This window comes from Scyliorhinus torazame, chromosome 8, assembly GCF_047496885.1.
Source record: "Scyliorhinus torazame isolate Kashiwa2021f chromosome 8, sScyTor2.1, whole genome shotgun sequence".
Classification (NCBI taxonomy): domain Eukaryota; kingdom Metazoa; phylum Chordata; class Chondrichthyes; order Carcharhiniformes; family Scyliorhinidae; genus Scyliorhinus; species Scyliorhinus torazame.
The window spans coordinates 260649304-260667173 of record NC_092714.1 but is presented as its reverse complement, the minus strand read 5'-3'; the positions used below and the strand labels follow the sequence as shown (position 1 = coordinate 260667173).

The 17870-nt window shown below is 47.8% G+C and overlaps 1 protein-coding gene across 4 annotated transcripts in view; it reads left to right on the top strand.

The window, feature by feature from the left end:
* The window catches only part of LOC140428579 (protein CBFA2T2-like), a 181102-nt gene extending 175401 nt beyond the window's left edge, over window positions 1-5701 (top strand). For all 4 annotated transcript variants that reach the window (XM_072515213.1, XM_072515212.1, XM_072515211.1 and 1 more), the window contains one exon: window positions 462-5701. In XM_072515213.1, the coding sequence (XP_072371314.1) occupies window positions 462-734 (273 nt within the window). In that variant the 3' untranslated portion in view covers window positions 735-5701. The remainder of the gene's footprint in view (window positions 1-461) is intronic.
* The last annotated feature ends 12169 nt before the right edge of the window (window positions 5702-17870 follow it).

Here is a 17870-nt window from a genome sequence, read left to right as displayed (position 1 = left end):
AAGGTAGGTGGATTGGCCGTGCTAAATTGCCCCTTGATTGGGGAAAATAAATAATTGGGTATTCTAAATTTCTTCTTTTTAAAAAAAGTTTTGGATGTTGATAGTGGGGCATTCAGCGATGGTAATGCCATTGAATGTCACGGGGCAATGGTCAGATTCCTGTTGGAGATGGTCATTGCCTGGGCACTTTTGTGGTGCGAATGTCACTGGCCACTTGTCGGGGCAAGCTTGAATGTTGTCCAGGTCTTGCCGCATGCCGATGCAGGCCGCTTCAGTACCTGAGGAGTTGTGATGGAACTGACCACCACCCAGTCTTCAGTGGGCATCCCCAATTAAATAACATCCTCCTCGTCAATTACGTTGCTATATATTTATGGTTTAGAGACGGGTACGTTTTTTTCTTAAGAGAAAAGAAAGTTTGACCTTTAACCCCAGGCCTGACCTCTCTCTTCTATTCGCAGAGCTGCTGGAACTGTGGACGCAAAGCTAGCGAGACCTGCAGCGGCTGCAACGCAGCCCGTTACTGCGGCTCTTTCTGCCAGCACAAAGACTGGGAAAAGCACCACCGCATCTGCGGACAGAGCCTGCAGGCCCAGGCCAAGGCCTTGCCCGCAGGAGGCTCGGTCCCTAAGGCTGCCAAAGGCGAGAAGAGCCCGGCTCTGGAGAAGGTGCCCCCGTCCACCGTGACGTCCAGATCCGCCACCCCAGCTGCCCCGGATGCCAGTGTGCAGTAACGTTACCTCTGACCCGCACACCGACGGAGACACTGGGATCAAAACCCCCGTCCTGGCCGCAGGGTTCGATATCAGATGGAGGCCTCTGCTTTCAAAGATACATTTTTTTTTAATTTAAAAAAAGAAATTGATATCCGACCGAAGGGGGGGGGGGACAAATAAAGCTTTTCTTGAATGCTTCGACTGTAATGTAAGCCAGCAGATCACAAATAAACTACAGCAAGACTCCTGGCAATGCAGGGTGCGGACTGCTGAATCAATTCACCAGAAACAATGCCATTTTACGTGTTGGTCGCAGGAACATTTTGAAGCTGGACAGTAAAAGCCTCCTGTACACCTCTTTTCCTCCCCCTACCCGCACGGTTCCACAAGATTCCTCTATCTTGCTCTGCAGTCCAAAAACAAAGGTAAACATTCGCCTGTGCAATCAAACTGGATGTGGGGTATCTAATCAAATTCTACATATTCAAAACACTCTTTACCTCTTGATAAAAATGGAACTCTTTCAAGAGATTAGAACTTACGACTTCAAAAAAAAAATGTCAAAGGAACATGGTTTCTCCTTGCTGGTGTTGAAAAGGGAGGCGAAGGAATGTTTTTTGACCTGTGCATCCCCCTTCAGATTGGTATCGAGTGTATAAAAGGAAATCACCTGTCTTCCTCTCTCTTACCAGGTGCCCACAAGAGATTTGAACACGGATTGCTCTTCCCTCGAGCTACTACATTCCCCTCACAAGGGCCAAGCCATTGTTGGCGACTGTTCTGTCAGTGTTCTGATGGGGAGAAAGGAGGGTGGGAAAGGGGTGGTCTTTGCGTGTAAAACTGCTCTTTGTACATTTTGTAATGACTGACCCCCTCGTGAAGTAATTCATCACCTCCCTTGTGATCTCCTGAAGGCCAGTGAACAGCCCATGTTGTGGGCTAACAATGGCCAGCTCCAGACACACCGTTGTTCTTCGCAATCTAATTTTTTTTCATAACTTTTAACAGCTGAAGTGGTAAATGTGTCATCGTCAGCGGTTTAGATATTTGGATGTCCGCATCGTCTCTGGTTATCTCCACTCTTGTTAAAGGTGGAGCTAGACAAGTACCTGACAAAGTTAACGTCTTGGGCCAAAGAATGTTTCCCTTGGCAAACTAAAAATAACACCTACCTTCTGGTACATATGAGCGACGGGCTAGTGGCGGGGGAGGGGGGAAGTTGCTGATCCCAAAGATCGAAAGGAAACACAAGGCATGAGATTAAGAACAATTGTTCCTCGGATATTGGTGACGCCTCAATTATTCAAGTTCACCAAAAGATCCCTCCCTCCACTCTTTAGATCCCTGAACCTCACCCCCCACTTCCCACCCCCTCTCTTCAGCAAAGAGTCTGATGACGCTGGTTGAGGCCAACTCATAGCCTACTGCCAATGATGAGATTAATGCAGAATTAACCACACATCACCTTCAACAGTGATGCCCATTTCTGTTTAGATTTGGGGGATGGGATGAAGGGAGATGGACAGTGTCCAGCTTATGTGAAACCATCAACTCAAATATTAATCTTCAAACCCGGAGACTTTTGTTTTTGCTTACTTGGGAAAGAAAAGCTCCAGTCCAAGAAATGTTAACTCAGTTCATATGGAATATTCTAGATTGTTCTGAAGCAACTCTGTTGCTGCCCTCATCTGTTAATCGGAGTTGAGTTCCATTGTTGCTATGCATGAGTCCCACTCCATGAGGTCGCATCTTGGCTTTTCCCTCAGTGCCGTGTGTAATTTATTTAATGCTGCATAATTCCAATTGTCTGAATGTGGGACTTTTCTATTTATAAACTTAAGTTTTGTGTCTCTGCAGACACACAGCTCCTCCTTGCTTTCTGAATGGTCCAGCAACACCCAACCAGATTGCAAATCCAAAGGCCCGTGGCGGCCATGACAGTTACCGTTTCCGGTACCCGCATCTCTATCAGTGACACTCAAAACAACTAAACCGGACTAATTATCGGACTGGTGTGCCTACATTGAGCCCTGATTTCCCAGCAGAACCGTCCAAACTTGCCAGCCACCTTTACCCCTCCGCTTTCCACACTTCATGGGCACTGCCATTGCTTCTATCTGTCACTAAACTAGTGCCCACCTTGTGTGCCCCAGGACCTGCAGTATATGAGCAACTCCACGGGACTTGATACTACAAAACGCAACAACTTTTAAAAAAACATTTTTAATCTTTGTAGACAGATGCGCCACTTTGCTAAGAACCTGTTGTAACTGCTGAGTTGAATATTGGTGGATTTTATTGTCTTTTTAAAATTTCAACCAAGCCACTGAAGTTGGTTGGGTCTTCTCCGGAGCTACCACACTAGGCCCACGGGAGTTAGGAAACAAGCGGTAATGGCTAGGAGCGGGATACTCAGAAATGGGCGAATGGGAATGATTTGGGAGAATGACACAGGATTCAGATAACATTGGAGTGTTCTTTTAAGAATCGAATCTCCATCTCATCCCGGCCCACTATTTATCCGATTGCAAAATGCAGAGGAAGTGTTCATAAATCTGTGATGTCCATGAGCCCATCGTTGTTGAGTGTAGGCTTTAGCTACAACCCTTTGAAGAGTTCACACAATATCTAAACCACCAAGGATGAGGCTCTCAAGCTCTTCAAATGTTACTTCGGGCCACGGTGTATCACTCCCTCATCTTAAGAATGCTGCATTTCAGAAATAGCACGAGGCGGCAGAATTGAATGGTCCATTGAAAGGTTTACAGTAAGGGTACACATTTAGCCTGTGATGAATCAGGACGTTGCCCTTGAGTGGTCCAGCAAGGGTGTAGAATCAGGGCTAGTGTTAACCTCTTGGGCTTGTGGCACCACAGGTTCTCACTGATGAGGTTTAACCATTCCATACTGAACAAAACAAAATTGTAAAAGATGGAGAATGGGCCGCAAGGTGCATTCTTCGGATTGCCAACTTTGATTGCAATGTATCCCTGAAGGTTTCATCCCCATGAACTCTTGCGCAGCCCTCATGGCCATGTGCTCCTGCTACTGGCAACCTGGTACAGCCATCCTCCTGGCTCGCCACCTTCCCCTGCCAATCTGAAAGGCCGATCGGATGATTCTTCACCAGTCGGACAAAGCGACCTTTGTTCACCCAATCTTCCAACATTTATGGCAACTGTGTCGAAGGTTAGCCTGGCATTGCCGTAGCTGAAGATTTGCCTCCCAGGTCTCGGCCTGCAACCGCACCACCCCCCCCCCCCCCCCCCCCCACCACCCCCACCCACCCCGAACTGGCTCGACGGAAAAGTGTGACCGAAGCCCAGGGACAGGTCTATCGCCTCTTCTATTTACCCTAAACCTGGCATAAAGGGGCTGGTTTAGCACAGTGGGCTAAACAGCTGGCTTGTAATGCAGAACAATGCCGCAGCGCGGGTTCAATTCCCGTACCAGCCTCCCCGAACAGACGCCGGAATGTGGCGACTAGAGGCTTTTCACAGTAACTTCATTGAAGCCTACTTGTGACAATACACTTATTATTATTGACAATTCTGCTTGAATGTATCCCTGGAAATGCTACTTACCTGCTTCAAGCCGCCTCCCCCCCCCCCCCCCCCCCCCCCCCCCACCATTGGCCGCCCAACAAGTTCATTCATGTGGCATGCTGTCTTCCCATCGCCAATCGGAAGGTACAGAAACTCTTCATTAGCCAATTGGATCACTCTTGACTCAATTCTTCCCATCTCCAATTTTTTGAATCATTTAAAAAACTGAAGAAATGTGTTCGTAGAAGTGGGGTGGGGTGGGGGGCACATGGCTCCATGATTTGTCTTCGTAATGTTACTCTCAGCAGTGTCCTGCAGGCTCATTTTCAATTCCTGAAGGCTCCAGGCATCCCTATCTCAATCCATGAAAGGACAATTGGTTACCATGCCCCTGCATGATTGGCAAATGTGCAAACTGATTGATCAAACATGCAATGCCATCACTTTCCAGCGCCATCTATCACTGCTCTGTTGTGATGTGTCGATTCATTTCTTAAAAACAATCCCATTCGCCATCCTCTATGTGGAAAGCAATCACTGTTTGAAGTCCGAAGTCTGAGCTGAACTGGTGAAAATAGATTGACCCGCCATTGCGTTTGATGTCCCTGGTCCCATCTTTCTGATAACAGTGTGTTTAATGACCTCTGCCCAGTTTTCCTGCTCCTTCCCCCCCCCCACCCCTCCTGTTTACTCCCGGCTGATTTTGACACTGAGCTCAATTCATTCTAAGGTTGAAGTGAAATCTCCTGTTCCCTGTTTAAATGGAGTGGAGGATGCGAGAACAATTGTCTTCATTTCCTTTCCTTGGCACGGTTCTCTTCCAGGACTGGTGAGCCTTTGCTCAGCCCACCCCCCTTTCCAATCCTTCGACTTCTAGAAGTGAACTGGTGTCGTGCCTGCTCTCTGCAGACATGCCATGAAAACCAAGCACAACTGAGCGTCCCCAAACTTCGATCGAATTGGAAGTGAACTCTTAGCGCTGCACAACTCTTGTGTGTCCACCAAAACGATAACTGAACCAAATTATCATTCTCTGCAACCAAACTGTCAAAGCCAAACTCTCTCTCTCTTCGGCCTACGAAAGCCGAGGAGTGGGTGCCTAACTTAACTAGGCCAACAACCAAAACCTCAATAGTTCAGGATTCATTTAAAATAAAAAAACGAGACCGAATAATCTAATCCCTCTGTTCAGCTGTATGTCTCTGTTAGTGAATGAGAAGTACAGTGTGTTTGTATCACTTGTGAACAGTCGATGTGAAGGGTTGTAGTATTGGCGTCAATGTAAGCAGCCCTTGCCGGCCTGCCCCTTCTTTGTTCTGTGAAGCTGTCGTGTTGTGGTTACTGAATTCCTTATCTGTTTGGGTTCTTTTAAAATATTTTCTTATATTTAAGAAGAATTTGTGTATGCAACTGATAAATGGCGACTTGTTTTTTTTTCAATGTTTTGTGTCATTGGCTTGTGCTGCAGTTGGATTTCATCGCCTATTTTCTGATTGTAATCAGGTTGAATTGACTCCTGTCTTCCCGGGTACTCGGGGCCTGTAGGCTGGGCTTGTCGTGTAAGTGTCGGCATAGATGCTTGCAACACTCCCCTCCCCCAAAGATGTTCTCCGTGCTGTTGTCCCATTTAAGCTTAACACCCCTACTCTTCCCAGGAGTAGGGTTACTGGAGTCCACATCTTTCCTTATTTCCTCATTCTTTTGGCTCCCAAAAAAAAAGAAATACGAGAGAACAGGTCGCAATTTATTCCGGAATTTTCCACGGCACACAAGGCTGAGGTGGGGACAAGAGGGGAGAAGGAAAATTCCATTATTATTCACTTGTGGCAGAGGTGCTGAATTCTGCCCGTCTCTCTTCAAGTCATTTCCTACCCATCATTATTAGGCTTCTGACGGATGATACTTGCATCCACTCTGAACAGGGTGAAGGGTGACCCTTACTGATGCCCCCTAGGTGCGCATTGTCTGTCATTCGTTCATGGAATGGGGGTGTTGTTAACAAGGCCAATGTTATTGCCCATCCCTATTTGTCCTTGAGAAGGTGGCGATGAGCCATCATTTCGAATAGAACTAAGTGACTTGCAAGGGTCATTTCAGAGTCAGCCACATTGCTATGGGTCTGGAGTCACGTGTGGGCCAGACTGGTTAAGGACAGCAGATTTCCTTCCCTCAAGGGAACTAGAAGGGTTTTTGCAACAATCCTGTAGTTTCATGGCCATCTTACTAGCTTTTAATAGTGATTTTTAATTAAATGAATTGAATTTGAATTACACAACTGCAACGGTGGGATTTGAACTCGTGTTTCTGGACACCAGTCCAATAATATAAACACTATGCTACCATACCATATTTTGCAATCAAATTGCTGTAAATTGAATTTAAAGTCTTCAGGAGAGGAGAGGAAATTAATGGGAGTAACCTTGAGGACAGTTTGTTTGATATTTATGAAACAGCTGTCTTTCTTTAATCTTTTCCACTCCTAAACTTCTCCCTATTCCTCCCCCGAAGATAGTGAGCGAGACTGGCAAACATACAGGGATGCCAGAGGTTTGTGCTACTATCAGGGAGAGGGCCCCATCCCAGTGTTTAATGGAATTTGGTAAAGTATCTTTATTTTAATTTTTAAAACATTTAAATTGCCCGATTCTTTTTATTTTCCAATGAAGGGGCAATTTAGCGTGGCCAATCCATCTACCCTGGACATCTTTGGGTTGTGGGAGTGAAACCCACACAGACACGGGGAGAATGTGCAAACTCCACACGGACAGTGACCCGGGGCCGGGATTGAACCTGGGTCCTCGGCGTTGTGAGGCAGCAGTGCTAACCCACTGTGCCACCGTGCCGCCTTTGGTAAAGTATCTTAAGGAGGAGATGCATCAACTGTTATTCATAACTAGTGTAATGGCCGTCTGTTGCAAGCCTTATGTTGCTCTTTAGCTCTAGTCATTGGCAGAACAGCAGTAAAGTGGACATGAAAATACCAGGGTTAATTTAAGCTCTGGGCGATAAGGTAAAACAGGCAATATGGGCCAGCCATTAATTTTACACCTCTCCTGACTCTCATCCGTCGAGAGATGGATAGCAATGTGATTGATTCAACATTGCCTCTTTAACCACTAATGCCAGTTGGGAAATTAGGAGAGATTTCCTCACTCAGAGTGCGGTTGGAGTTTGGAACGCCACAGAAGTGGCTGAGGCAAATAGGTTAAATATTCTCCACAGGAAACTAGATGAGTACATGAGAGAAGAGGGAATAGAAAGATGTGTGGAAAGACTGAAGCGGGGCAGATGACAGGGGCGGACTCTCGTGTGGAGAGTAAACACCAATACATTGCAGTCGAGCCGAATGGCCTCATTCTGTGCGATATCTTCTATGGCCGGAATTCCCTAGCCCCCTCCCCGCACCGGCATGATCTTCCGCTCCCACCGAAGTCGAGCGTCATTTGAACGGCTCCCGGCACCCATCTCCAGCTTTCAGTACGTGGGCATAGATGTTAAAATAAACCAGTCATGGCGAAGTCCCTTGCCGGACATTTCAATGTGAGCAATTGTAACACCAGCTATTCTTGCATTATGAAACAAGTTTAATAATCCTCATCTTTCCCCTTCCCCACAACTCAGAACGGGAGTTTCAGGAACCTTCTAACCTGACCACAGCTATCTTATCCCAAGAGAAAACCACGGAGCGTTTTGTTTCTGCTTTTTCCTCAAAAGATTTTGGGCTGGTATAACGTGAAGAATTTATCCGCCTGTAGTTTGGTGACTTTGTCGTCCCAAATTGTGCAATAAGTCATTTCAGGTTGTGTAAAATTGATTTCTGGTTTCTCAAGGCTTTACTCGAATTCCATCTTCTTCCACTGCCCGAATAATCTCGGTACAATCTACGCTTTGAGATTTTTTTTTTTTAATTCAGGAGAAAATCAAAAAACAAAATGGCCTCTCAATTTGGGCAATTGAACATTCTCCTCGAGCCAATATTGTGCTTCTCTTGTTGTAACTAACGTGAGCTTATCGGTGCTGGAACTCCCCGGCTTGTGTCGTTTGACTGGAATCTCGATATGAAGCTATGCTATTAATAAACCTTCAGATTTATCCGACTTGCCAACTAAAAGGATGAAGCCCCTCCCATCTTTTTTTTAAAAAGTCAAAATAGAAATGGTGTGAATGAGATAGAACCAAAGGATCTAACACAATTGATCATTGACAGTTGCTCCCAATGGTCTGGTTGTGCCAAGGGGAGCGGGAGGCATGATAAAGCTGATTATCACGGTGGCGCAGTGGTTAGCACTGCTGCCTCACGCGCCGAGGTCCCAGGTTCGATCCCGGCTCTGGGTCACAGTCTGTGTGGAGTTTGCACATTCTCCCCGTGTCTGCGTGGGTTTCGCCCCCACGACCCAAAGATGCGCGGGGTCGGTGGATAGTGGTAGGCGCTAAATTGCCCCTTAATTGGAAAAAATGAATTGTGTGCTCTAAATTTATTTTTTAAAAAGCTGATTGTCTCACTGCTGGTTCATGTGAGGTAACGTTCTCTCTCCAGCATTGGGATGAATGGAGTTAAGCCATCGAACAGTATTCACATGTTTAATTACACAAGCTAAATCAACGGCTGGATTCTCCAACTTCCTCCAGCCCCCTGTTTCCCGACGACGCGCCGTTCGCTGGCAGATACATAGAACATACAGTGCATTCGGCCCATTGAGTCTGCACCGAACCACTTATGCCCTCACTTCACCCGTAATCCAATAACCCCTCCTAACCTTTTTGGACACTAAGGGGCAATTTATCGTGGCCAATCCACCTAATCTGCACATCTTTGGACTGTGGGAGGAAACCGGAGCACCCGGAGGAAACCCACGCAGACAACGGGGAGGACGTGCAGACTCCGCACAGACAGTGACCCAGCGGGGAATCGAACCTGGGACCCTGGCGCTGTGAAGCCACAGTGCTAGGCACGTGTGCTACCCTGCTGCCCGGTGGGACTCTCTCTTCCCACCCCCACGCCACTGGGAAGCCCGCGGGCGGGACTGCGTTGCCGGTGGGCGCAGAGAACCCCAAAGGCTGTAGAATTCCGGGCCAGATTTTATTTTTCAAATAAAAAACAAAGATTTGTTTTGACAATGGATATAAACACATTGTTATCCATGCATCTAAGTGCACATTGATCTTGACTTTGTGCAATGGAATCCAGTGACAGATAGCGGAGCCTGTTTTACATAATAAATAAATAATCTTTATTGGCACAAGTAGGCTTACATTAACACTGCAATGAAGTTACTGTGGAAAGCCTCTAGTCGCCACATTCCGGCGCCTGTTCGCGTACACAGGGAGAACTCAGAATTCTCATTCCATTTTCATTTCCATTGACTTTTCTTCTCTCACCCAGTTGCTTTCCGCCACCACATGCCCCTGAAGGACTCCCTCAGCCTTGCAACCTGTCCCCTTTCAAGTCTATATCTAATTGCCCTTTGAAAGTTCCTCTGGCACCTGCATTCCCGATCACGGACACTGTTACCCAGGAGACACGGTCGAATGAACATCATGTTTCGTACAGGCATGTCTGCATAAAAGGTTCAGGACTTGTCGGCACCCAAAGGCTGTGGGCTCAGGCTCCTGGAAAGGAAGAGATGTGAAATATCAATTGCAAGTTTTTAGTCTTTCCCCCCGCATCTAGGTGAGAAACCAGAACTTAATTTGACCTGAGCTGTTCCCGGAGTTGGAGGAACAGTGGGTAACCTGTGGGGAAAGTATTTTAACATAAAGGGGAACCAAGATCTGGTCCCTAGGTGTGTATCCAATGGGATGATCTGCGTCGCCTGCTCGGCTCATTAGCAAGTGGAATTACAGGGCTGGAGAAAACGCCAACCATCCCAAGTTCATTGAGGGGGCAGGTGGGGTGGGGGGTGCTGCGCCTGAAGATCAGGCTGGCCTGGAGTCTGGTTATTCTCAAACACCAACGCCTCACCCCAATAACGGAGGAGTTTAGAGCAAGCCACAAAGTGAGTGAGGGGAATGGCTGGTACATTATGTTGGAAGTACGGTTCCATACCTCGCTTCTTTTAAATCAGTGGCTAACTATTGAAGATTAGCAACAGACTTTGTTACTTTCAAAGCAGTGCTTCTTTGAATCGGGTATTGTATTTTTTTTCCTCTCTGTTGTATATGTAAGTAAATATTTGTAAAAATTTGAAGTGTTTGTATTCAATCCTCTTGAGTTTCGTTCAAGGAACTCTGCTGAAAATAAAGACTTGCATTTCTATAGCGCCTTTCACAAGCAGTGGCCAATAAAATACCTTTGAAGTGCAGTCACTCTTATAATGTAGGAAACCTGGCAGCCAATTTGTGAGTAACAAGCTCCCAGCAACAGCTAAGTGATAATGACCAGGTCATCTAGTTTTTCTTTTCCTCGTTGAGGGGATCTTCTCTTAAATCTTTCACATCCACCTGACGAGGGCCTTGGTTCAGCATTTCACCTGAAGGCTGGCATCTGTGGCAGTGCAGCACAGCCTCAGTGCTGCTCCGGAGTATCCACTTTGACTTTTGTGCTCACACGCTACAATGGAATGTCGAACCCACCTCCTCTTGACTCTGAGGTGTGAGTGCAACCCATTGAGTCTCAGCTAATACTCAGCACAGGACCTGTTCGGTCCATTGTATCAACAACAAAACCAAGAACTCGCCTGTTCATGTTGTACAACCTCATTTCACAGGAGCTTTACCAAACAACATAGGACACTGAGCCACATAAGGTAAAGTCGCCATAGTCCCAGATGGCCATAGGCTGCTTTCCCCTGGGAGGGAGGGCAGGGTTGGGGGGGGGGGGGGGGGGGGGGGGGGGAAGAGCTGACTGGTGGCGATTTAACCTGAGGATCACCACACCTCAAGCAAGGGTCAAAGTTGAGAAGGAATAACCTCAGCTGGTACGAGAATTGAACTCGTACTACTGGCCTCGCTCTGCATCACAGACCAGCTGTCCAACCTACTGAGCTACAAGTGATTAGGAGAGGTGATCGAGCACTTGGGCCCAGAATTCCGCCAGAGGCTCCCACTTCGTGCAAAAATCCCGGAAATGGTCGAAATGTCAACGTCCCGCCCCCAGCCCTCCCCAGCCCCTGAACCCGGCATTTTCCATTTTCGCAAGGGAAGGACTGGAGTTGGGCCATGGTTTGCACGCGCGTGGTTTATAGAGGCAGCTGGCCATTTGAATGAACAGTGACCTCCACTCAAGTGCAATTTTGGATGAACAGGAGTTTGGAATCTGAAATGTGCAGATTAGAACATGTAAATGGAGGTTTCGAATGCTGGGGAAGGTACCCATTTGGATCACATCCCGGCCCACCTTTGAGTGAGGTAAGGCACCCTTTGGGCTTCTTAAAAGTGAACATGATTATGCACTTGGTACCCACAAAATCATCGGAACAATCAGAATCAACCTGTGAAAGAGCTGTCCCCACTCTCAAGGAACTGTTCAGCTGTCAAAGCTATCCAGAAAGTGTCAAAGCTGACAAGGTACTGTCCAAGGATGCTTGGTATGTTGGCATGGAGAGGGGAAGGGAAATGGGTGGTGGGTGGGGGCACAGGTTGCCCTGAAATGGTAATACGTTGGTCTACGGGGATGGGGCCATTGGGGGGGGGCACTAACTTGATATTGGGATTTGGGGGTATGGGTGGGGCATATGGAATGTTTGCGGGGGTAAGAATAAATCATAACTTTGAATACTCAGAGGAGGCTGCACAGCAGGAGATCAGAGTGGTGTGAAAATAACAACCAATCCGACCGTTCAATGGTGCAAACGGCAGGCCTGAAGGGATTGGCTGGCAAGGGCTCACCAATGCAAAACCCGCTCCGGGAGACTGCTCTTACTGACAGCGATCAGGGCGCGGGGATTACTGGCGGCTCCCTCAGCCATTTCGATCCACCCTCCTTTGAGACTTTCTCCTCAGCATGTTCCCGGCTGCTGGTATGCTGATTGGTCACATCCCCAGAAAACGGAACCAGAAAGTAGGCCAATGACATACTAGGTCCGGAAAATTCATCCCAACCTTTCAACATAAATAATTTTCTGCCTTTATCAATGTATGCTTCAGACGCCTTGACACAGTTTTTGCCGTCTTCAGCTTATTTTGAAATAAAGGGGCCAATGGGGTACTTTGGAAGAGTTTTATTTGAAAGTGTAAGAAATTATCAGCAGTAGGCATGCGGGCAGGAGGGGGAGGGGGGGGGTTGCATATTCACGTCCAGTCTGAAAGTTATGGATTCAGGTCCCAGTTCAGGGTCTTCTAAACATTCCAGTTCAGTACCGAGGGAGTGCTGCAGTGTCAGAGGTACCCCAGGCGGGATTCTCTGAGCCCGGGGCCGGGCCGGAGAATCCCCGCGACCAATGCTAATCGCGGCCCGACGCCGGCGCGTGATTCTCCGGGATGGGCCGAGCGGCCGTCGTAACAAAGACGGGTCCCGCCGGCGCCGTCCACACCTGCTCTCAGCCGGCATGAACTCAACGTGGAGGGGTCGGGGGCCGACTTGTGGGGGGGGGGGGTCTGACCCTGGGAGAGGGGCCTCCGATGTCGCCTGGCCCGCGATCGGGGCCCACCAATCGGCGGGCCAGCCTCTCTGGCTGGGGTACCATCTACAAGATGCACTACAGAAACTCACCAAGCCTCCCAGACATTGCCTTCTAAACTCACAACCACTACCACTTAGGACAAGAACACCATGACCTGGAAGTTCCCCTCCAAGCCACTCACCATCCTGACTTGGAAATATATTGTCGTTCTTTCACTGTCACTGGATCAAGGTCCTGGAACTCCCTCCCTACCAGCACTGTGGGTATACCTACACCGCATGGAGTGGTTCAATAAGGCAGCTCGCCACCACCTTCTCAAGGGAAGTTAGGGATGGGAAATAAATGCTGGCCCAGCCTGCGAAACCAACATCACTTCAATGAATTTTTAAAAAAATGGCATTTCAAGGAAAAGGTCACAGAATAGAATCCCTTGTCCCGTAACCCAAGCAACCTTTTGCGAGCTAAGGTGCAATTTATCATGGCCAATTCACCTAACCTGGCACATCTTTTTGGACTGTGGGAGGAAACCGGAGCTCCCGGAGGAAACCCGCGCAGACACGGCGAGAACGCGCAGACAGTGACCCATAGCTGGAATTGAACCCAGGACCCTGGAGCTGTGAGGCAGTACTGTTAACCACTGTGCCACCACGCCGCCCCATTTGAAGTTAAGTCACGATAGACAAGGGGAGCCAGGTTCCAACTGGCAAAAGCCAAATTCAAGACTAATATCAGGAAGTTCTTCAACAAAGAGCAACCAGTAGGTGGAATGGATATGACAACCTTGAAACAATTGAATGGCCCAATGAGAAAACTGTAAGTTTATTCTGGATGAGTGAGTTAATGGGTCCCCTAATTCCTAACTAGCTTCTGATCTCCTGTCGGCCAACAATGCTGATGGCCGCATCCCTCAAAGACTTGTTTCTACTCTTTCATGGGGTGTGGGCATAGTTGGCAAGGCCATCATTTGTTGCCCTTCCCTAATTGTCCATAAACTGACTGGCTTACTGGGCCATTTCAGAGGGCAGTCAACCACATTGCTGTGGGTCTGGAGTCACAGCCAAACCAGGTAAGGGTGGCAGATTTCCTTCCCTAAAGTGCATCAGTGAAGCCCGTGCGTTTTTACCATAATCGATGATTGGTTGCCATGGTCATAATTACCGAGGTTCACTTTGAATTCCAGATTTTGATTGAATTTAAATTCCACCAGCTGCCATGGTGAGCTAAGGAGCTCGGTCTCCAGAGAATTCACCTCTCTCGAATACTAGTCCAGTGACACTCCGCTGCCGCCTCCTCCAGATCTCCAATTCTGGCCCCATGTGCATCCTCTATTTGCAATGCATTCGTAGCCATCTAGGTCCTAAACTCTGGAATTCCATCCCTCCCATCTAGATCCTGAACTCTGGAATTCCCTCCCTCCCATCTAGGTCCTAAACTCTGGAATTCCGTCCCTCCCATCTAGGTCCTAAACTCTGGAATTCCCTCCCTCCCATCTAGATCCTGAACTCTGGAATTCCCTCCCTCCCATCTAGATCCTGGACTCTGGAATTCCCTCCCTCCCATCTACGTCCGAAACTCGGGAATTCTTCCCTCCCATCTAGGTCCGAAACTCGGGAATTCCATCCCTCCCATCTAGATCCTGAACTCTGGAATTCCCTCCCTCCCATCTAGGCCCTAAACTCTGGAATTCCCACCCTCCTATCTTGGTCCTAAACTCTGGAATTCCCTCCCGGAACGCCTCGATTTTGCTCTGTCCTGTAAGAAACACCCTCAAACCTTGACGGAGCTCTTGGTCATCTGCCCTACCATGTGTAGATACTGCATTTCAACGAATAATGTTCCCATGAAGGACCTTGAATGTTGGAAAAGGCACCACACAAATGCAAGTTGTTGTTGTTGTGGCACCACATTAATAGTAGTTATGGAGGAGTCTGGTCCGAAGCCCTGACTGCTGATTGCTGAGCAGGATATGTGGAGACTGCAGGCCAGGGGACAATAAGTGATGAGCAATAAATGCTGGCCTTGCCACCAATGTTCATGTGCCAAGAATGATTTTTATTGTAAAAACGAGGTGTGAATGGAAGAGGTGTCAATTTAAACACATTACACCCATATAGCATTACGGTTTATTATGCCTATTTTACTTCATTCCACATGATTGTTTTAGAGGTTCATTATTTTCTCATTCAGGCCAATTAGCCGAAGCGATCTCATTGAAATTTGCACATATGAAGCTCCCCAGAGTTAAGTATCGTTCACAGATCCAAGGCAGCTGACTGCAGATTTTTGGCATTGCTTTATTTTGAACATGGCACAGTGTTGCCCCCCTGTGGTGGGCAAGTGAAAGGGTGCAGCCGGAGACTTGGAAGATCTTCCTGGGAATATTTCAGTGAGTTATTCCCAGAAGGCATTCTAATTGACTCTGGAACCATTTCCTGCAATCTCCACGTGATGAACGCCTTTAACTGTTCAGATATTTGTTTCAGATCAGTCCGCACAATAACTGCAGTGCTGAGTCTTCAGAGCTGGTCCACAAGTTTGAAGTTTTCACAGCACTATATAAACCCTTGTTTTTCTACTTTTTAATAAATTTAGTGCACCCAATTCTTTTTTTTCCGATTAAGGAGCAATTTAGCACAGCCAATCCACCAACCCTGCACATCTGTTTAGGTTGTGGGGGGGGGGGAGACCCACGCAGGCACGGGGAGAATGTCCAAACTCCACACGGACAGTGACCCAGGGTAGGGATCGAACCTGGGACCTCGGCGCCGTGAGGCAGCAGGGCTAACCCACTGCACCACCGTGCCACCTCCTTTATAACGCTCCTGTATTATCTTTCATTACACTTCTCTGTGTGTCTTGATATACTACGGAGTGTAATATGTGTTACTCAAACCTTGGTTACTGATGAGGTCTTCTGAATCTCGATGAAGAAGACTCGAACTCGTCCGGTGGTAAAAAAAGGTTTATTGAGTAACTATAACAATAATTGCATGAGTTCTTTACTTTAACATTGATACTAGTGATAAGGTTGACAAGATCTAACTACGGTAACTACACTAACCATCTGAGCTAATCCGATACTCCTGCCCTGGTCACAGTCCATCCAAAAGAGAGGGAGAGAGACCCAATGTGGTTGCCTTTTATACCCCTGTTGGTCCGGCCCTCTAGTGATTATGTGGCGCTACTGATTACACATTAACCCCTTATGTACATGCGTCACTGTGCGGAGTCTGCACGCTCTCCCCGTGTCTGCCTGGGTTTCCTCCGGGTGCTCCGGTTTCCTCCCACAAGCCCCGAAAGTCGTGCTGTTTGGTGAACTGGACATTTGGACATTCTGAATTCTCCCTCTGTGTACCCGAACAGGCGCCGGAGTGTGGCGACTAGGGGTTTTCGCAGTAACTTCATTGCAGTGTGTAATGTAAGCCTACTTGTGATACTTTAAAAAAATAAATTCAGAGTACCCAATTATTATTTTTCCAATTAAGGGGTAATTTAGCCAATCCACCTACCCTGCACATCTTTGGGTTGTGGGTGAGACCCACGCAGACACGGGTGAATGTGCAAACTCCACACGGACAGTGACCCAGTGCCGGGATTCGAACCCGGGACCTCAGCGCCCCGGTGCTAACCACTGCGCCACATGCCACCTCCCTACTTGTGATACTAATAAAGGTTATTATTATTATAATATGGTGACATATTCTGGGATACAGAAGGAAAGAATGATTTTCACGTGTACATCACCTTTCAGGACCTCAGAGTGTCCCGAATCACTTTACGGCGAGTGAAATCTTGAATTGTAATCTAGGAAATGTGGCAACCCTACAGGTGCACAGCAAGCTCCCACGCACAGCATAGTGATAGTGACCAGAGTACCTGTTTGCAACGTTGGGTCGAATGATAAACATCAGCCAGGGCTTCCCTTCCCTTCTTCAAAATCATACCGTGAAATGCTCTACATCCAACTGGCCTCAGTTTATCATCTTACCTGAAAAGCAACACGTCTGACGGTACAGCACTCCCTCAGCACTGCACTGAGGTATAAAGGTAGATTCTGTGCTCAAGTCTTTGGCGCGTGGGCCTTGAACCCAGCCAGAGGTGAGAGAGCTACCCACTGAGCCGAGGCTGACATGGTTTATGGACCAACCTCTGATAAGCTTCCCCAGTGGCCATTTCCTCAGCTTTAAGCATCAGCCTCGAGAATGAGCGCCAGCGTGCTGGATGGAAGGGCAGGAGCAGCTGAGCTTAGCAACCTCCTCACCCCCTCTCCCAGCAAGGCTCTCTGGTCAGTAAGGGATCACTCTGCCCACTCTGCACGGTGGCGCAGTGGGTTAGCACTGCTGCCTCACGCCGCCGAGGTCCCAGGTTCGATCCCGGCTCTGGGTCACTGTCTGTGTGGAGTTTGCACATTCTCTCCGTGTTTGCATGGGTTTCACCCCCACAACCCTAAAGATGTGCAGGGTCGGTGGATTGAACACACTAAATTGCCCCTTAATTGGAAAAAATGAATTGGGTACTCTAAATTTAAAAAAAAAGAAAACCTCCGCCTATTTTATTTAGGTAGACTGTACCCACGGAGTCAAGTTAGGAACTGGCTTGCCGCCAGTTTCGAAAGTTTGATTGGTGCAGCAGCCCTTTAAGAGCTGTTGATTCATTCTTTAAGGTTCTTGTTCAAAGAAGAGATGCCTGCATTTTGTCTTCTGAATGAAGCAACAGATCTGGCAGCAGGGGGAGGGGACTGGAAAGAGTCAATGGTGCAAAAGATTCCCCTGCCAGGAATAACACCTCGACGTGTTGTTGCTCAGGCGTGGCTGCATGGAGAAACTATTCAGACACCTGCACAACCGCACCTTCCGAGAGGCAAGTTGAAAATTCAGGTCAAAACAATGTAAAATCTGTGGATGGAAACTCCAGCTAACCCGGGGGGGGGGGGGGGGGGGGGCAGAAATTTCCTCTGCACTCTGTGACCAGAATTAAATTCTGGGGCCTTCCTCGATGTCTCACTGTAGTACGATTTTACGTTACTCAGTGTGAGGCAGCTTGGAAAC